Raw genomic sequence first — 19,117 nt, forward strand, 5'->3', positions numbered from 1 at the left:
CTCTCTGTATGCTGCTGGCTCCAAACTCACCCCTGGCTGTCTTCGCTAGGTCAGCCGCGTCTGCCCATGCACTGCATGACGTTGAACACGCGAAATGACGTCAAGATGGATTGGGATACACACAAACACGGAAAGGAACACACCTGACACGTCGCTTGAGCTACACAACTCCAAATTCAACATGTCAAACAAGCCATACCCGCCTGTCAAGCAAGGTACCACTCAAACAGATGAAGAAAAGGTGCGTACCATCGAGCATCGTAACCACACTCTGGCTGACAACCACAAAGAAGAACGTCGACATAGTCAGGGAATACATGCGTCTTGCCTACTCGCCCGAAGAGAATAAAGGCCGCTCGACTGTTCAGCACCTTTGCCACGACGATGCGTACTTCATTGCGCCCACCACCTTTCCAGACTGCAAGTCGCCCCAAGACTACGCCGAATCGCACTCCAAGATCATGGCCTGCGTGCCAAATCTACACATCAATTCCTACGATATCATTTTCGCGAAAGGAGGACATGTATGCTTGAAGTACAGCGCATCGGGCAGCCACAACGGAGAACCGCACAATGGAATCGAAGCAACAGGCAACAAGGCAGCTTGGCATGCCGCTGCCATCTTCGAGGTCGAGGACGGAAAGATCCGGGGCTGGATCAAGGAGTGGGACAAGCTGCATATGTGGAAGCAGCTGGGCTGGATGAAGGGAGACGAATACGCCTAATCCATGAAGCCAGAAACACGCTTCTCAAACTGAGCCCCTGGTATATTTGTGATGTGCTTCGAGGTGACTTGTCAGCCAGGGGTCTTTGGGTAACGGGTGTCTTTTCACCATGATTGTGCCATCCGTCCGGACCACGTCTGCAGGGAAGCAGTGAAAAAACAGTCTCAGTTGCATAACGACTGTCATCTTGGCTCTCAAACACCACTTCCCTTTCAGTCAACCTTGCGAAATACTCACAGGTATCAACTCAATCAACATGTCAGAGGTTTTCTCCATTCGGTCTGCGCCAAGGCCTTCACCTTTTGATCTTGGCATTGACTACAAAGCGGCCATCGACTGGTTCAAGGTCTGGACAACGCTCACCAACATAAAAGCCCATATCAAGGATCTGTGTGCAATGGAACATAAACCGTACCTCGACATGCTATACGAAGCTCGGGTCTACCGAATGTCTGAGCGGCCTGAACCCCTGCAGAAGCTTCTTGACGATGACTACACCATAAACAAGATCCTTGCAATGTTACAAGAAGCTGCAGACGAGACCAAAGATGCATCGGCGGACCAGATGACCTCGATGACTTGGCAAGCTCGATACGTTCTCGCCAAGCTGCAAACAACGCGTATGCGCTATGACCCAGACGCGTGTAATGCCGGACTCCCACTCTTAGCGGATGTCGACTTCAACGGGCGCCTGGATACTATTTTGAACTGGATGAAAGTCCAGCTTGTAAAGGTGCTAACGGAGCTCGATACTCTGCTCCCAGGCATGCGTTATGAAGAGGTCTATACCCTAGAAGGACCAGACCACGACATCGCGACCGTCGGCACTCTTCTTCCTGACTCAAAGCTACAAGCCCGTCAGGCCGAAATGCACCAAACCGACGTGCTTGCCGAGAACTGGGAGCGAGACCACCGCATTCGATGTGTCCTATGCCTCGAGGCCTACACCACGTGCGACCCAGCGTTCCAGCTAACATGCAACCACATCGTCGGTCAGACATGCATGTCTGCATGGCTCAACTCTACAAATGGCCAGGCTACCTCGTGCCCTCACTGCAAGCAAGTCCTCTGTCCGCCGCGTACACGCACGATGATCTCCCCCACTGACGAGCAGATCGCTCGTGCCAACACGCTTCGTATACATCGCGACAAGGTAGGCAAGATTGCAGCAATCGCGCTTCGAGTAGTGCTCAAGGCGTACGGGCTGGTACAGGCACAGATGGTTGCGGAGCACGTTGTGAGTGTGATTAACGCCGAACTCGTTTGCAACGGTGTGCAGTTTCGTCTGCTCAGCCAGTATGTCGAAGACTTAGACAAGCTCGTTATTGGCATTCGACGGTGGTGAGTCGACTGTTTCGATACGGTACTCATTTGCGAGGAATCTAGCTAGCTACGGGACCCTATTGAAGCTGTCATCTGAATAACGACCAGATTGAATAAGAGCATGCATGGATAGCAGCATGAGAATTCAGTGTACAGAAGCAGGCGCAGTGTACGGAAGGTGAACTGAACAGAGTTGCCTCAGTCCCAGAGATCCATCAACGGAAGTTTACTATAGCTCCAGCACTCTCATTGGCCAGCTCGATGGTCAGCATTCGATTCTTGCACAATGTAGAGATTTTCGCTCTTTTGTAGCCATTTAATACTACTTCACACCGCACTCCTACTCGGGCTGTAAGCCCAATAGTCCCCAAGTGCAAGCAGAGCTTTGTGATCCTTGCAGACTTCATGCAAAGCCTGTAACAATGTCGCAGGGAGAGCAGATACTAATCACAACAAGAGAGAAGGTGGGCGGTAGGACCATCAATAACAATAGACACAACAAAAAGGCCAAGCGCATCGGAGTACGCAGTCAAGGAGAAGTGTGGTCAAGGCAGACCGTCCCAGACACAGACAGGCGAAGCAAGGTAAGCAACAGCAGCAACAAGATACCCAATCTTGGTTCGCCCACCATCCACATCAACCATCGCATGCAGCCAATCCCGCATCCCCCTCCCCCACCACAGGGTCACACGACGCCTCTCAACGCCGTCAAACCCCCACCCCTCGCACCCAAAGACCCCAGCAATATATACCCCAAAATCCGCCTATATTCCATCAAATACCCACCATCTGCTCACGTGAGCACCCTATCTTCGATGGTACGTTCCCCTCGAGTCACCACAGCACCGAACCGCCATTAACAATCCCTCCAGGTCTAGTGGTCATGATTTCCGGTACGCATTCACCAATCACGCCAGTCACGCCAGTCACGCCAGTCATGCCAGTCACGTCTTCACCAGCATCACGATGCTAACGGTGCTGAATCACAGCTTGTCAATTGTCCCCAGGACGATAACGAGCGCGGGAGACCGTAAGTTGCACGCCGAGACCGAGCATGTGTGCGTGCATGGTTGCTAATGCCCTGTAGGGGGTTCGATTCCCCGTCGGAGAGTCATTGCGATGAACGAAGTTCTTTTTTTGGTGGAGGTTGGTGGGACATGGGAAGGTTGCGGTTGGGCATGTGAAGTGAGGGGTCGGTTGCATGCGGTTCGATGTGATGGAGTTGCCGGGTGGGTCTGTGCGCGCTGGGGCTTGGTATGCTTTTGGACGAGGCGAACGTTGCTGTATGTATGGGTATCTCCTGCGTGCTGTAGTTGTGAGGTAGTTGTGAGGTAGTTATTGAAGGGAGTGTCAAGGTAAAGTTTTTTTTTTTTTTTTTTTTTTTTTGGATATTGTGAACAACTGATCACAGGTAAAGCGTTGTTCGTCTGCAGCCTAAGCTAGACCTTCGTGCTTTGGCCGTGGAATATCTTCTTTGCTTCTTCCAACTGGTCTTCCAGATCAATCTCCCAAATCCACTGCATCCTGCTCAGATAGCTTTCCTCGATCTTGTCCAGATCATCGCCGTGGAGCTCGAAGTCATACAACATACCCGCTTCTTTGCTTGTTGTGACGTTCTTCTGTGTTCTCTCTCGCCTGACCTGGTCGAATGCCTTGAACGCTCGTTCCAGATCGCCGACATCGTTTACCTCGTTGATCAGATTCGCGAGAATGTAAGAGTCCTCGATGCACATGCCAGCGCCGGCGCCTTGGTGGGGAGTCGTTGCGTGTGCGGCGTCGCCCAGCAGACACAGGCGGCCCTTGTAGTATGTCTTGCAAGGCGGATGCATGAAGAGCGCCCATATATCGGGCTTTTCCATGGCACCTACAATCTTTTGGACGTCTGGGCCCCAGTCGGCAAAATCGGCATCCATTTGCTCTTTGGACGTGGTGACAACCCATTTCTCATTGTCCCAAGTTTTGCTTGAATTGAAGGCAACGACTGTACTCATTGTTAGTCGAATGACACTTGAAGATCTGGTTTGGGCTTACCGTTCATCGTTTTGCCCTTCTGTACAGGGAATGTGAGAATGTGGCCATGATAGCCAAGGAACATGGAGCTGTTTCGTGCGACTTCTTCGCCCAGCATGTCCACTGCCTTGTCCATGGGTATCAAGCCTCGGTAGGCGTATTTGCCTGAGTACTGGGCGTCTGATGCAGGATCGTCCTTGCCGAGCAGCCACGGTCTTGTCTTCGACTTGATGCCGTCGCACCCAATGACGGCAGAATGTTGTGCTGTTGTGCCGTCCGCAAAGTGCAGTACCATGTCTCCAGAGTTGTCATTCGCATTACTCAAGTCGACAAGCCTCTTGCCGAACTGAGCCACGCTATCTGGGACGTCCTTGACCAGCTCGTCCAGGAACGCTGCTCGGTATACGCCTCCTCGATCGCCGCCAGCCTTCATTGGCACATCGAAGAGGGCATCGCCCACCTTTTTGCCTGGCTTGACATAGCCCTCCTTGTCTGCTTTGCGGGCGTCACCGACGCGAATTGTGAACCATGAGTCTTCTCTCTCTTTCCACTGGTTTCCGGTTTTGACTTTGTTAAAGGCATCGTGAATTTTGGAGGACATGAGCTCCATCGCTCGTCCAGCGTTGGGGCCCAAGTAGACACCAGCACCTATCTCACCAAAGTGAGGCGCTGCCTCGTACACGGTGATGGGTATATCATACCGCAGGAGTGTGATGGCGAGGGTGAGGCCTGATATGCCGCCACCAACAACGGCGATGTTGTAGTTCTTCTTGGGCGAGTCTGTTGAGGCCATCTTTGACGCGTACTGCGAGGTAGGAGACTCGGTTGAAGAGGAAGCAGCTTGAGGTTTAAATTTTCGTGCGTACTTGGAACTGGCTTGAGGATGACGGTAAGCTCAGGAGGACCTGAGACACGGCTGTCAGAGCGGATGCGGCTCTGCGACTAGACTTGCCATGGTCTTCATCCGACAGCTCTCATTCGACTCGAGTTGCGATGACGCATGACAACAAGAGCTCTACGACTGGCCAATCAACCAGACGTATTAAGCTCGGCACCCTGCATCTGTCTTCGCAACGGCTTTGGCAGACCCAATTTTCGGAGCCTTGCAGACTATATCGCAAGACACACCTGTCAACGAGTGCAGTAGCTGATGGTTCTCATCCGGCGAAACATCATCGCGCAGAGTGTGTCTTCCGATGCCTGAGGCAGTTCGTACAGGCTCGCTTGGGACGAGGACGATGTGGGGTGGTTTGTGGGGTTGAGTGGCTTGTTCTGCGCCTCGGAACTGAAAATGATGCAGCCCCAATCACCGGAAAGCTGTTCCGCGCTAGTACCGAGGTACCCAAGTCTCTGTTCATCAATGACCATAACAACAACGCATCTTGGTCCATTTCGTACGACCTGAACCAAGTTCTTGATTCCAACCTTTCGAGTGGAAGCTGCAGCCACCGATATGACGTCCTTAAGTCGAAGCCGTGGTGTTCGGTCAATATTGACTCTTTCGTCATCATTCCAGCGTTACTAGACTGCATACAGTTTACTGCAAGTTCAGGGCCCTCTAACGATATCGATTCTCTAATCCCTCTTGAAAGCAAACCCCCTCAGCATCTACATCTCTACCATTTCCTCTGTTCGGCCTGCATCCCCCCATGCCAAGCGCTTCTTATGCTGCGCGGCAGCCTCCCGCCGAGAAGGGCGAGAAGCCTGTTCATGTGCTGGTCACTGGCTTTGGCGTAAGTGTATCTCTTCAATGTGCTCTTTGCTTTCGTATTTACATACTCAACCCTGCATTGTGCATGGCTCCTACTCTCACATGGTTCACTCCTCGTTTTTGTGCTCGATGACGCCAGAGCGAAATGCGGAAGAATACTTCCGAATTGGACTCATCGATCCCACTGCAACAACAGTGGCGAAAACCAGGCTACTGAACGCCCGGTATGAAGAGGGAAAGCAGGGGTTATATTTACAGACTCTGTCCGGTTGCGTTTTGATCACCAATATGAGAAAAGCAGGAGCGGTTCTTCCCATCCACGTATACCATGTTCTTTCAAAGCACAATCTGATCAAGGGAGAACGTGTCTTCATCGCAGATCCGAGATCTTACGGCGTTTATGTTCTTCAGTCTACCATATCTGAGCCACAGGTTGCATACTCTGGTGCTACCCCCAATGCTAACAACCACCCAGTCCTTCCTCGAGAAATACCCCAAGAACTCATCCTGGGAAATCGCATCCACACTCCCTGCCCTGATACCTGCATCCCCAGGCAACCCAACGCCGATCCAAATCAGAGTCCACCACGAGCCCATCCGCGTCGCATATCGCACCGTCACCGACCTCGTCCCCAAGCTCTTCTCTCCGGAGCCCGCCACCGGCCCGCCTCCAGACATCGTCCTACACATCGGACTCGCCGCATCCCGCAACTTCTACGCCATCGAACAGGGCGCGCACGGCCGCGGCTACGCCCGAGCCGCCGACGTCGACGGCGCCTTATTCCAAGACGCCGAAGCAGCGGACTTATTCCCTTCGGCCCGCTTTCCCCCGCAGCTCAAGACAGGCTTCGACACGTCCGATGTGCTCGCCCGCTGGCGCGCATTCCTGGGCTTCTGGAATCCCGACGGCAGCGCTGAAGTCGAAGAGCTGCCAGACGTGCGCGTGAATCCCGACGCGGGGAATTTTCTGTGCGGGTTCATCTACTACAACAGCCTGGCGCACTACCACGAGCTGAATGGGGGAGAGGCGGGGGGGCGGCCCGTGGCGTTCATGCATGTTCCGGATCTGACGGGGAGCGAGGGGAAGTTGAGGGAGGGATGGGAGGTTGCTGTTGCGTTGATCAAGGCGCTTGTGGATAGCCGGCGAAAGGTTGGGCTTAGAGGTGGTCATGCTGGGGAAGGTGCAAAGCAAGAGGATGATGTGAAGAACAACACTTCGACCTGAGGGTTGTGGAGTGAGGCGGAGGGCAATGTTTATTTGCTGGACGGTTGAATCACACAGTAGGCGATCTTGCGAGGCTTTGAATGTAGAAAATCGGTTGGGTAGATGTAGAACTTTGGCGCACCCGCATATGAAGGCATGAATCGTGTACATGTTCCTTCCATACCGATTCCGTACTCTGTTCAACCCACCTCTCAGCTCAGTGTTTGGTCGCCATGAAGATAGGGGTGGCTTCTCAACTCATCCAGCAATAGCTTAGGACCCAATGCCCACTCCATTCTCACGGTAAACTCACAACTCAAGCCATGAAACAAAAAAGTAGACGGCATTCATGGAGGCCAAACAAGTCACGCGAGAAGAAAGATGTGTGATCACGAACTCGAAGTCCACTCGTCATTATATATACAATCGAATCGAAAAGGTGGCATATATAGCCGTGTAAGACACCAAACACTTTTTGATCTCAGAGCAAGCTGAAAATCTCCAAACGTCTAGGTATGCGTGCAGACGCTCTACAAGCACTGGCTGTAGTAGTCGCTCTGCTTGGTGCAGGTCGAGCCAGAAACGCAAGCAGTGGCGCCGGTGTAACCGATACCGCCGCACTGGCCCCACTTGGCGGCGGAGCCAGCAGCACCGGCAGCCTTGGTAGGAGTAGGCTTAGCAACGGTAGCAAGGGTAGTCTTGGTGGCGGTAGGCTTAGCAGTGGCGGCAGGGGCCTTGGTGGGGGCGGGTGCAGCAGGGGCAGAGCCGGAGCTGGCGCCGTTCCAGACCTTGGGGCCGGGAGCAGTGTAGCTTGTGAAGCCGGAGTAGATGTTGAAGAGGACACCGGGGTCGGTAGCCTTGTAGGCGCCGGGGAAGGAAACACCAGCGGGGAGGACGGCGGTGCCGGAGCCCTCAACCTTGATGTGGACACACTCCATGTAGAACTGAGCACCACCCTGGCGGTCACCCTCGTGGAGGGCGTTGATCTCAGGGCGAAGGACGTACTCGCCGGGAGCGAGGTTGGGAAGAGTCAGGTCGTGCTGACCAGCCTTGCCAGTGTATGAACCAGCAATGAGCTTATCAACAGCCCACTTGCCGTCGGTGTAGCCATCCTCCCAGATCTTAGTCCACGAGTACGAAGAGCCAGCCTTCGAGGCGTAGACCATGATGGGACCCTTGTGGCTGGAGGCGATGATGTCGTCAGAGGCCTGGTTGCTGTCGTGGTGCCACTGGAAAGCAATCTTGTCACCACCCTTGACGGCGATGGACTTGGCTGCCTTAACGCCAGCGACGTTGCAGGTCATGGCGGACGAGGTGACGTCGGTGACGGGGTTGTTGTTGGGGGGAGAATCTATGTATCCGCCCTGGGAGTTACCGACACCGGCATCCTTTCCGTTGACGAGGATGTTCCAGACGGTGGTGTGAGCAGAGGCAAGCTGGCTGGCAGCCGCGACAGCGAGGACAGCGGAGAACTTCATTGTGATTTGAATGGTAGATGTCTGTTATAAAGAATGACGGGTCGAAAAGGCTGACGGAAAGGTTGAGTTCGAGAGAAGTCAAAGACTGAGAGAGTGTATGGAAAACGAATGTGAGCGTCAAGCGTGCCTTTCCGTAGATGGGCAGTTCATGGCTCTTATACTCTGCTGTGTGTAGCCACAACACTCCTCCATCTCGGTTGCTGATTGCCTGTATGGGACATGAACTGAGTCAAGCAGCCACCGGGAGCGTGGCACGTCGTTTAAGCAGGAGTCATTCTATATTGTGGATGTTTAGCGCCAGGAACAGGTTAGAGTCGCCCGTTGGACGCCCGAGAGCCGTTGGGTACGATCCTGAGTGAAGACAGCGCGCATAGGTCTATGCCGAAAGGAGCAATATGTAGATCAAGCCTAGAATGCAGGCCCCTGGCTATGAGATCCGTCCCAACACCAAAGCGTCAAAAGCCAAGTCGGGATGCGAGAAACATGAAATGGAAGGATCCATAGAGCCTACGGGAGGTGATCAGGAACAGGGAAGGGAGTCCCTTCGATAGGCCCAGACCGCCAGCGGAGAAGGAGTTCATGTACTTCCATGTGTTCGTGCAACGTCGTCGTCGCTGGCATCTTGCGTGCTCCTACTGCCGGAGATATCGCTTTCACTCATGGACATTGGAGATCTGCTGCAAAAGCCAAAGTTTTTCCAATCGTTCTCGCCAAGAACCTTTACTCTACGACTCAGGGCACCATGAGACGCAGACGGTGAGGGCGACCAGAAAGCACTGACGCTTGCACCTCTTTGTCGAAAAGCACTTTCTACGGCCTAGAAAAAGGTGGAGCTCTAGGAGAATACGAGATTTGACAGCGGGTGATAGACTAGTTTCTCCGTCATGCCGCTGCAGTCTTACGGTGCATATGTTTCAGCCAAGTCCGGCGGCTTTTGCTTCTGCCTTGGCTGCGTCTTCAGCGGCTCGGTTGCGCATTTATGAAGCTTCGAAAACCAGACGCTTGATTTGTAGAACCCCGGTAGGATCGATTTGAGAGAGTGGAGAGCAGGAGTGATGGTCGGCATGGGGCCCTGGTTGCGGTTGTTGTTTTTCCTGGTGGTGCACAGAGCACATCCGAGGAACTAGGTCGTTCATATTCCGACTCGCCACCCTGGACGCTTCTGCCAACGGCAGGGGAGGTAAATGAAAGGTACCTGCTTGGCTAGACCACTAGACCACGCGCTCCTGCCCACGAGACCACGATATAGATTGTGTGCTCCTGAACGTGTTGTGCCACCTCGGTTCCAGTTTGACAGCGCCACGTTTCTTGAGAGCCGGGATTTTTTGAATTACAATACCAAGGACAAGGCGGTGAACAAGGCTGCATCGCATCGAATCATGTCGAAAGTGTGAAGAAAAGGCAGAAGACGGATGACGGTGGACGTGATGAAACAACGCTGTTTTTGGACCTATTAACGTCGGTTGCAGTGTGGTGACTAACCATACAACGTCCCATTTCGTGATATCAAGGAGAACAGATAATAAGACTTGGCTGCATCATTTCAATGACGGGCGAGAGGTCCGTGAGGGCGCCACATCGGAGCAGCAGAAGGGGAAGGGAGCCTGACATCTAGAAAAACCGACAACGCCTATAGGTCTGGTGGTAATGTGACCTTAGATGGAATATTGAGCAAGAAAGCCACGAGTGCAGGTAGACAGATGGCTATAATATATGCCGCTCAGTGTGGGAGGGAGGCTGTTTGAGCACATATGAGCTACATGGACAGGCAAAACACGGCACCCAAAGTGGTCATGTTTTGGTGTAGGTCTATCAGGGGCGAGACAACGACCTCCTGGATAATCTGCAGGGAGAAGGCAATGATAGTCGTGCAGCGATGCATACAGACGGCCTCAACTCAGTACAGCAGCATGCTTACCATCACAGCGACTGCAACACTACCCCAACGGCTCATCGCCCTGCCAGCCGCACCGCCCACCATGGCTCCCACCTGATCCATCACCGTCACTGCCTTACCGCTTGCAGCCGATCGCTGCGTCGAGTTCACACCCTTGCCCTCGGCAATGGTCCCGTCGCCAGCCCTCTTCTGTCCGCCGGCACTGACACTCGTCGAATCTCCTGTACTGCCCGCAACACACATATTCGTTTGGTTTTTGAACATGCGGTCCGCAACGCCCTTCCACAATTCTGTCACATCGGTGATCATGGGTGCGGTAAACCACATGCGGCAGTCGGCTGCCTCGTACATGAACTCGAGCGGCGTGCCTGAAGCGTCGTTCTGGCGCAGGTTGTCTTTGAGGTTCACACCACCAGCGATGCGGCCGCCGGAGTAGGCCGAGCGCTTAAAGAGCTGCGTTGCGAATGCAGTCTTGCCGAGATCCATGGTGTCCCACTGCTTTTGTTGTTCGGGACTACCGAGACTGAAACATGTTAGATGATGAGGCTGGGAAAACAAAGGAGGGTACACACAAGTAGGTAGCTTGCATGCGCGTTTGGATGTCGTCCCAAGAGAAGACCTGAGCGCCTTTGGTGCCTCCTACACCTTGCATGGGACCTTCCTGAGGTCTACCGCCAACTGCGATGGTACGGACTGCACCCTGGTTCTTGAGGAGTTCAGATGCAATGGCGCATGTTGAGGAGCACATGCCGTCGTGAAGCTGTCAAGCATTAGCAAGGCACAGGCAAGTCGAAGTAGACACTTACCATGACCATGTCTTGGGCCTTGAACGGCTGTGGTGTGCTGGTCTCGTTCTTGTTCTTGTCAAAGCCAATGACTGAGAATCCGTCGTACGAGGTCGAGATGGGATCACTGAAGTTGTACCTGGTGGTCGTGGTGAAGCTGTCGCCTTTGACTTGCTGCGGCCCGAATGCAGCATCCGAGCTATCAATAGCCTTGTTGTCGACATCGAGTTGATGTTGAAAGTTGAAGTTAGCTGTGATCCCAAGGATGTCATTCGAAGTAGTGTCTTGTCCGAAAGCCTGAACGAACGCTGTCTGGTTACTTTGCACGAACGTCTTGTTGGCCAGGAAGTCGCCAGTCAGCTGATAGGCAGCTTTGATGGCATCGTTGGCGCGGAAACGAGTACCGCCAAAAGGCTCTTGGTCTGCCTGGGGATAGACTTGTTTAAAAGTGTCGTAGCCGAGGATAGCGTTACCTGGATGAAACATTAGACTTCGACTGTAAGTTCTGGTCTACCGGCATGGTGTGCTTACCTCCGCCGTTCCCTCGCATGTCAAAGATCATCTTCGTTTTGCCTTGTGTCTTGCACATGCGTATGAAGTCGCGCATCACATTTTGGAAGCTCTGAACATCTGGCGACTCGTACGACGGCAAGCTGAGAACTGCGACATCCTATGATGTATTAGCAGAGCATGCGGAGGGGTTGTGTGCCTCACATCATATCCCGTGTCATTGATGTAGTAACCTCCAATGGCAAGGTTTGGATTGAGAATCACAGCCTTCGGGTAGCCAATCATAGACGGTGTAGGGGCAGCGGTGGGTGTACTGTTTGTCTTACTAGCAGCTGCAAATGTTGTCGGCTGCTCGATCACAGGGTCAGGCTTGGGGCCTGTGCAGAATTGCTTGAAAAACGTCTGCCCGCTGTTGACATCAGTGAAGTTACCAAATACAACTGCTACGTTCATCTGATTGTACGTAGTTCCGTTCGCAAACTCCATGGTGGTGTTGGGTCCTTGGTACTGGCCTGTTCTGAACGAGCCCAAGAACACGGTACCGGACGCAATGAGAGCCTGCGAGGGGAATAACGCGTTCCAGCGAGTATCGGCATCGTGAAAGTCCGACTGCGCAGAAACATTCTGCAAGTAGGTCATGGCGCTCATTCCGTTGATCATCTTGACCGGAGAAGGTTTGAAAGAAGAATCATTGTTAGCCTTTCGAATATCCTGATAGGTGTAGACCTCTGGCAAAGCCTTGCCATCGGAAGAGACCGAGACCAACTCTGTACCTGGTGGTCGCTGAAATTGCATAGCAGAGGCGAGAATGTCAGGTTGGTATGCGAAGTGGTTGTCGTAGGCTCGGTTGAACAGGTTCATCATCTCCATCTGGAAGTCGTACTCTGTCTTGAAGGTTCCGCTGGCCAGTCCCTTTTGCATCGTGTCCAGCTCGCCCATGATATCAACCGGCTTTTCGGTGTAGTTTGCCGGCGGATCTTTTAGATACGCAGTATTAGATTGCCACTTGACGAAGAGCTTTATATCATCAACGAGCTTGACATTTCCTTCCTTGTCGAGCGGAACCGACATCAGACATCTCAGACCCAGCTCTGCTGAAACAACTTTTCGAGCACCAGGTGGTGCCGCTGCTATGGCATTACCGATTGCTGCACATGGTTCTTTCCCAGCGGAAGCGGTTGTGTTCGACGACAGTGTTGCATTTGATGCCGTGGAAGTGGCACTGCTCGCTGCTTCCGACAAGAGTTCAGCTCCCGCTTGGGTCATGACCTCCTCCATGTCCAGATCCGGGTAATCAGGTACACCGTACATCCATGGGTGAGGGTTACCGGCAGCCGCAAGGCCACAGTAGACGCTCAACAGGACGGTCGAAAGATGCATCTTGGTGTCCGGCACCTATGGTGGCAACGATTCGCGTGGCTGTTTTCAGGTTGCCCTTGGGGTTTCCAGAGCCGATTAGATGATTACTACAAATGCGATCCAGCGCTAGCAGAAGTGAATTAGGTACAAAATGAAAAAGCCATGAAGACGAAAAAGTCATAAGAAGGCTCACAGAGCTGAGGAGAGAGGGAAGAAGAGAAGTCACATTGAACAATTCATGGCATCCGTAACACTAGCCGTGACCTAGTGCTCGCCAACTGTGGAGAGGCGGCAAGTATCATGATAGAGGGGCAGTGCTAAGAAAGGTAAACCCAAGCTGTGGCATGGCTGCGGCATGATAGAAACAACGGAAGCCGGCCGAGGGTCCAAACGTGGGATGCGAAACAAGCCGTGTGTCCAATCCGGGTCCTGTGATGGTTCGAAGAAACGCATCGCAAGTTCTCAAAGGCCCGCATCAACCTACAACAAGCATTCTTCTTAGCCAAGATTAGGCTGTGGTATTGGTACCGCGACCTTGTGGCTAGATGACTCCTTTCGTGTTGAAGTATTCGGCAGAACGGTGGGTCGAGGTGGTGTTGAGCGCGAAACTGACACGAAACGGCGTTGCTGGACTAGACCATACCAAGCTAGTTGACATCCACATTGTGAAAAGAGCCGAGTTGCAGGTGAAGTTAGTACGAGCAATAGCTCGTTGAACAACAGGCGCATTTGAGTAATGCTCTCCCTCAACACAGGAAACACTCTGCCGGGCTAGGGGGGTACCCGACATTGTAGACTTCTAGGTCGAGGACAAAGAACAAGCACGGCCCAGGTTTCTTGATCGCTGAAAGGTGATGTACTCATGGTCACGAATGATTCTCCGTAGTCGCTGTTCGATTTTGCACGAACCCGGTTTGGTGTGGCTGTGCAGTTCGAGCTCGCTCTCTGAAAGAGTCGACTGCACGGAAGACCAGCAAGCGACGAATGACCGATGTTCATCTAAGGCCCACGTGGATATGACACAGCAGCGACAGACAGTTGTGAGTAACACCGTGCTCATCGGTGAAAGGTGACAGAAGGGAAGAGTTGGCGAGCTCACACCTTCCGCCAAGGCGCGCGGGCGGCTGCGGGGTTTTAGCACGAGGGCTGAGTCCCTGGATCGCCACCACGTCAACTCTCTGCCCTCCACACTCCACACCGCAACAACACTCGCCTCGCCACCAGCAGCGCGCCTCGTTCAGTCTTATGTCCACAGACATCCAAAACCTCAAGTCCTTCGATCCGTTCGCGGAAGCCGAAGACGCCGGTGGAGAAATAAAGGTTGGGAACCAGCAGAACTATATTCATATTCGAATCCAGCGTACGTACAGCCTCTTGGTGTTTGTATTCATCCATATTGGTCGCTGGCACAGCTCCCAGCGCACACTTGCATTCAACACCTATCTGCGTCATTTCAGAGCACCAGGCTGACAGCACCCTTAGAGCGCAATGGTCGCAAGACCCTAACCACGGTCCAAGGCCTGCCTAAGAAGTTTGACCAGAAGAAGATCCTCAAAGTGATCAAGAAGCAGTTTGCATGCAATGGCACCGTCGTCGCTGACACGGAGATGGGCGAGGTGATTCAGTTGCAGGGCGATCAGCGCAAGGATGTGCAGGATTTCTTGACCAACAAGAAGGATGGCCTGGGTCTTGATGTCAAGACTATCAAGGTCCACGGCTTCTAGCCCAAGTGCGCCATGAGCCGCTGCCCGCGCCGGGCGCTCCACGGGAACAGACGGAGAGCGTGGCGCGTGTCATGTGTGACATGTGCTGGAAAGGCGACGAGGCTGAGAACGCGGCACACTGTCGTAGATACCCTGGGTTGGACGAGTATGATTTGTTTCCTATCGTCGCTCCTTTGGATGAACATATGAGGGGGGGGGGCAAGTACTTCCACGCCAGAGGATATGCAAGCCACAGGGTATACTAATAGGAGGAAGAACGTCAGAGATGGTCCGTAGTCAATCCATGACCATGACTCTAACAGAATTTCTTATGTGCATGATGTCCGGACAGACCGGTGAAGCGTTCAGCCAAATAATCCAAGCAGTGAGGCAACATCTTGCTGCTTCTCCTGTCTGACTTTACGCTTCTTCGTCGCGCGGTCGCTCCCATCTTGTATAGGCCGAGCAACACGCGGCTGTGTTTCTTTTGCAGCTGGGTCGCGGACGAACCATGCTATACTCTCACTCCGAAGATAAGGCTCTGCAGCAGCATCACAAGTCAAAGAAAGCGTAACCAAATCGTCAACTTCTCCCTCGGGCGATGGCAGCTCCTCAGCAAATCCGCACAGACGCTCCGTCTTCTCGGCTATCGAGTACCGCGACCCGCACACCGTCTGGGTAAACTTGTCTTGATCAACAGAGCCAGGACGGACCCACCGACCGCAGGCCTTCGGAGTAGCATCCCACCCGCCAGTCGAGTGACGACGATCCACACCGACAAGCCTCAGCGCCGGAAACGCATCAAGGTGCCGTGGTAGCGCGTCAGACATGCAAGACAAAAAGAGCAGCTTCAGCTTCCGTAACGCCTTCTTTTCGCGCACCGCGCGACACCAGGCACGCACGCTGGACTCGCTCAACGCCGCGCAGTCCCCGGGGTGTCTGGAGTCGCCGACTTGGACCAGAGCTGCTAACGTCGGAATGTTCGCAAGGGACAGTAACTGTGAGAGGTCCAGATCCGTGCCGTGGGCGCAGAAGCGGGTGAGCACACTGCCGTCGAGCGCGGTCAGGCTTTTGACGATGGAAGGCCAGGAGGCGAGGGAGTCGTGGTGGCTTACGCGGAAAGCATGGGTGAGATCTAGCTGGTTCGGATATGCTTTCTGGAACAGCGTCCAGGAATTGAAAGTCAGGGTGTCACTGCTTGGGAGTCAGTCACAGCCTCGGTTGTGGAAGGATCCAACTGACGTGGCTTTGAGATGTCGATAGACCATGCCAGCATAGTGCCAACCCGGGTACGCAAGCGTCTCGGGCATGAAAAGCTCCGCATGCCAGCAGCACGACCGCAGAGCCATATCTCGCAGGGTGCTCGACCCTCGCGCTGTGCTTTTATAGGTTTGCGGGTTCACCCGTCTACCCCTGGCATGCTTCTTCCACGTAGGAACCATAGATCGAACGCGACTTGAAATAGTCTCTGTATAGATCTGGCCATTATCACGGTTGAAAGACTCCATTGTTCTGCTATTGAACAAGGGGTAAGCGGGAACCTTTGGGCCTATTGGAACTCGCGTCTTTGGCTGGAGATGTATAGTTCACCACATGCAGATTACGGTGCGTAAAGAACGGGAGTTACGAGAAGTGAACAGAGTATACTTTGGTTGGAGTATAGTAGAGCGAGCTCTAGAAATGAAAAGCTGCGATCGATGGAGAGGTATATTAAGAGTCAAGAAAGAAGCGCGTTCCAGCTTGGCGCACAGACCGGAACACGGTTTCGCGACCTCACGTGTTAACTGTTGCCTTTTCTCATCGAAAGAGCATGAATTGGTTGGGTATTGCACCTTTCGATCTGAAGATCCCACTTCCCATCTATCAGTGCCAAACGAATCTCCTCAGGTCATAGCGGACATGAATAGAAATGATCCTGCCAAGAACGCCATTACACGCCGATCAGCTCCGCGATGGTTGCGATGCTTTCTAAACTCGCTGTGGCAGGTATGCACTTCCTGCTAGCACCAAGTTCATCCTCGTGAATTGGACCTTGTAGACGGGCGAGTCCTTTGTGGGGAATGCGCTGATCTGATCTGCCGATATGCCCGTCTCCTTCGCTGCCTTCTTCGTTGTGACCGTAGTGCCACTCGCGCCCTTTGTTGTAAGCGCACCGTCTGTCTTGGCTGCGCCATCTGTGCCCTTGCCACCACTCTCAACAGTCTCCTGTAGGACATCCCAGACACGCACAGTCTTGTCTGCACCGGCGGAAACGAGTACACTAGACTCTACACTCCACGAAAGTGACCAAATGCCACCCTTGCCGTGCCCGCGCATGCGCTTACGTCTACGTCCTGTCTCCAGGTTCCACAGCACGATGTTACCCACATCGTCTGCGGATGCGAGGGTCTTGCCATCTGGCGAGCAAGCAATAGCTGTCACGTTGCCAGTATGACCGGTGAAGAGACGTAGGCAGTTGCCACCGGAGATGTGCCACATACGCACGGTGCGATCACAAGATCCGGTGAAGACGTAGAGATTGTTGGGGTGGAATGCAACACAATCGACATCGTTGTCGTGCCCTACGTAGATGCGTAACGGCTCGATGTGATCAGTGGACCATAGTCGCGCGGTGCGGTCATTGGAGCCAGTGAGGAAGTAGTGCCCATATGGTCCCCACTGGAGATCCCAGATAGGGTTGTCGTGGCCGCGGTAAGCGACCAGACAGGTCCATGTGTCAAGAGACCACAGTCGGACGGTCTTGTCTTCGGAGCAGGAGAGGAGGAATTGAGTGTTGGTAGGTGGGCCGCCCTCGACGTGGTTTGAGGTAGAAGGCGAGAAGGAGACAGCGTAGACTGGGCCGGCATGGCCAACGAGGCGTCGCGATGAAGAAGGTTGTGTGTTGCTCTCAGGTAACGAGGATGTGAGAGGACTGCCGTCCATGGACCAAACGCGGATGTAGGATTCGGCCATGCCAGCTGCTACGAGCTGGTTGTCGCCGGAGAACTCGATGCAGTTGATGCTGTCATATGTGTTGTGAAAGGTATACATGGTAACGCTGACAGCCGGACCAACGCCACCGGTGCGACCTTCCATCTTGTAGCGATCACGGTACTCCATGATCTTGGCCACCTCCATGGAGACATCGCGCGCCAACGACGGCGGCAATGGTACTGTGTCACGTGAAGGCCCATCTTCCGTTGGCTCTCGCTTGATGCGCTGCTCGTACTCGTCCACTAAAGATGACTGCCCGGGCTTGGGCGCGTTCTTGGCGTCTTCGTCCTGCAGGGTCGCTCGGACATCGTCTTGCAGGTCTTGATCCTGGGGGTATGGGCCAAGCTGCAGGCGGATTCGTGCAGCATCAGCTTCCGGATCGTGGCGGCTCGTGAGCGGATGACCGGGGTTGTGTCCCGGAATACCTTCGTCTTCTGCTGGCAGCTCATCCTCTCCCTGTCCTCCTGCCAGGATCGCTGCTATGCTCTTCTCTGCAGTCGCTGTTCGATCGACGGTGACGATGTTCAGGTGGTCCCGAACGATGTCCATGAGCGCCTGGCCGCCCTCAAACATCTTCGACTCCAAGAACTGGATCAGGTTGTAGAAGGGCATCGTGGTCAAGGTCAACCGGTACTTGTTCTCGGTGTATAGCTTCGCAATGTTGCTCTCTGTGAGATGAGAGGGCAAGCGCACCTGCCGGAGCGTCTTGATCTCATCGCCATGGTCGCGCTCGAACTGATTCTGATAGGTTGCAAAGAAGGTTTCGGCATCCTTGGTGAAGTAGTCGCGCACCAGGTCCATGAAGGAGTAGACGAAGACGGGCCACAGCAGCTTCCGCAGTTCTGGCCTGTACAGATCCAGGTTGTCTTCTGTGTATTTGCGCAACAGCTCGAACGATTTTGTGTACTTGGCACCGCCTGTCTCCGTGCTGCCGCTGACGAGAGGCTGGCCGTTCGGCTGGGGTTCGGACTCCTTGCGGAGCATTGCTTCGGTACGCACATAGCCCTTCTTGGAGAGATACTCGAGCACCTTGGGAGGGTCAGCAGGATACACCAGGTAGTCGCATGCGAGAGGTGGTTCGCATGGTAGGGGCGGCCCGCGCCATGTGCAGGATGCCTTCACAGGAACACGTGCAGGATGCCTTCACAGGAACACGTGCTTGCGTGACCAGTTGCGCACACCAGACAGACCTGGCCACGGGTGCAAGGAGCGGGACAGGATCGTGGAAGGCAGCAGGGCATAGCAGACACTCACTATCTGGTTCAGGTTCTGCTGCGACTGGGGCCCCGAGGTGGTCGGCGGCGGCGGAGGGCCGGTGCTCTGTTGCGGCGTCATGCTGTGTGGTGGGAGGCCGGCGCTGGGAGGGCCGTTTGTGCCTACGCTCATGGCGCGCGCAGGCCCTGGCCCCGGTGGGCCTGACATGTCGAATGCGTTCCTTC

At 54.0% G+C, this 19,117-nt stretch overlaps 10 protein-coding genes across 10 annotated transcripts, besides 2 other annotated features; 5 read left to right on the forward strand and 5 right to left on the reverse strand.

The window, feature by feature from the left end:
• Positions 1 to 181: 181 nt before the first annotated feature.
• EKO05_0009555 (uncharacterized protein) lies at positions 182 to 725 on the forward strand (the record flags this gene model as incomplete). The annotated part of the gene is made up of 2 exons (XM_038942658.2): positions 182 to 241; positions 291 to 725. 2 exons carry the CDS (start codon positions 182 to 184, stop codon positions 723 to 725), a joined length of 495 nt encoding a protein of 164 aa, XP_038794946.2.
• Positions 726 to 981: 256 nt separating this feature from the next.
• On the forward strand, positions 982 to 2,070 carry EKO05_0009556 (RING-type E3 ubiquitin transferase; the record flags this gene model as incomplete). The annotated part of the gene is made up of 1 exon (XM_038946891.1): positions 982 to 2,070. One exon carries the CDS (start codon positions 982 to 984, stop codon positions 2,068 to 2,070), a length of 1,089 nt encoding a protein of 362 aa, XP_038794947.1.
• Positions 2,071 to 2,470: 400 nt separating this feature from the next.
• On the forward strand, positions 2,471 to 2,926 carry EKO05_0009557 (uncharacterized protein; the record flags this gene model as incomplete). Its single annotated transcript, XM_038942456.2, has 1 exon — positions 2,471 to 2,926. The coding sequence occupies one exon, from the start codon at positions 2,471 to 2,473 to the stop codon at positions 2,906 to 2,908; it is 438 nt and encodes a 145-aa protein (XP_038794948.2). The 3' UTR covers positions 2,909 to 2,926.
• A 30-nt stretch (positions 2,927 to 2,956) lies between these two features.
• Positions 2,957 to 2,997: a tandem repeat.
• A 412-nt stretch (positions 2,998 to 3,409) lies between these two features.
• Positions 3,410 to 3,434: a tandem repeat.
• Positions 3,435 to 3,487: 53 nt separating this feature from the next.
• Positions 3,488 to 4,851, reverse strand: EKO05_0009558 (Salicylate 1-monooxygenase; the record flags this gene model as incomplete). The annotated part of the gene is made up of 2 exons (XM_038942701.1): positions 3,488 to 4,029; positions 4,080 to 4,851. 2 exons carry the CDS (start codon positions 4,849 to 4,851, stop codon positions 3,488 to 3,490), a joined length of 1,314 nt encoding a protein of 437 aa, XP_038794949.1.
• An 856-nt stretch (positions 4,852 to 5,707) lies between these two features.
• On the forward strand, positions 5,708 to 6,994 carry EKO05_0009559 (Pyroglutamyl-peptidase I; the record flags this gene model as incomplete). Its single annotated transcript, XM_038942448.1, has 2 exons — positions 5,708 to 5,791; positions 6,245 to 6,994. 2 exons carry the CDS (start codon positions 5,708 to 5,710, stop codon positions 6,992 to 6,994), a joined length of 834 nt encoding a protein of 277 aa, XP_038794950.1.
• Positions 6,995 to 7,503: 509 nt separating this feature from the next.
• EKO05_0009560 (Lytic cellulose monooxygenase (C1-hydroxylating)) lies at positions 7,504 to 8,451 on the reverse strand (the record flags this gene model as incomplete). Its single annotated transcript, XM_038946892.1, has 1 exon — positions 7,504 to 8,451. One exon carries the CDS (start codon positions 8,449 to 8,451, stop codon positions 7,504 to 7,506), a length of 948 nt encoding a protein of 315 aa, XP_038794951.1.
• Positions 8,452 to 10,348: 1,897 nt separating this feature from the next.
• Positions 10,349 to 13,023, reverse strand: EKO05_0009561 (uncharacterized protein; the record flags this gene model as incomplete). The annotated part of the gene is made up of 5 exons (XM_038942483.1): positions 10,349 to 10,871; positions 10,921 to 11,108; positions 11,155 to 11,606; positions 11,665 to 11,803; positions 11,848 to 13,023. The coding sequence occupies 5 exons, from the start codon at positions 13,021 to 13,023 to the stop codon at positions 10,349 to 10,351; spliced, it is 2,478 nt and encodes an 825-aa protein (XP_038794952.1).
• Positions 13,024 to 14,247: 1,224 nt separating this feature from the next.
• On the forward strand, positions 14,248 to 14,726 carry EKO05_0009562 (Eukaryotic translation initiation factor eIF-1; the record flags this gene model as incomplete). The annotated part of the gene is made up of 2 exons (XM_038942648.1): positions 14,248 to 14,362; positions 14,485 to 14,726. The coding sequence occupies 2 exons, from the start codon at positions 14,248 to 14,250 to the stop codon at positions 14,724 to 14,726; spliced, it is 357 nt and encodes a 118-aa protein (XP_038794953.1).
• Positions 14,727 to 15,070: 344 nt separating this feature from the next.
• Positions 15,071 to 16,015, reverse strand: EKO05_0009563 (uncharacterized protein; the record flags this gene model as incomplete). The annotated part of the gene is made up of 2 exons (XM_038942572.2): positions 15,071 to 15,899; positions 15,948 to 16,015. 2 exons carry the CDS (start codon positions 16,013 to 16,015, stop codon positions 15,071 to 15,073), a joined length of 897 nt encoding a protein of 298 aa, XP_038794954.2.
• A 658-nt stretch (positions 16,016 to 16,673) lies between these two features.
• On the reverse strand, positions 16,674 to 19,100 carry EKO05_0009564 (Transcription initiation factor TFIID subunit 5; the record flags this gene model as incomplete). The annotated part of the gene is made up of 2 exons (XM_038942717.2): positions 16,674 to 18,707; positions 18,933 to 19,100. 2 exons carry the CDS (start codon positions 19,098 to 19,100, stop codon positions 16,674 to 16,676), a joined length of 2,202 nt encoding a protein of 733 aa, XP_038794955.2.
• Between the last annotated feature and the right edge of the window lie 17 nt (positions 19,101 to 19,117).

The sequence above is a fragment of the Ascochyta rabiei genome, chromosome 17 (genome assembly GCF_004011695.2).
Source record: "Ascochyta rabiei chromosome 17, complete sequence".
NCBI classification, from domain to species: domain Eukaryota; kingdom Fungi; phylum Ascomycota; class Dothideomycetes; order Pleosporales; family Didymellaceae; genus Ascochyta; species Ascochyta rabiei.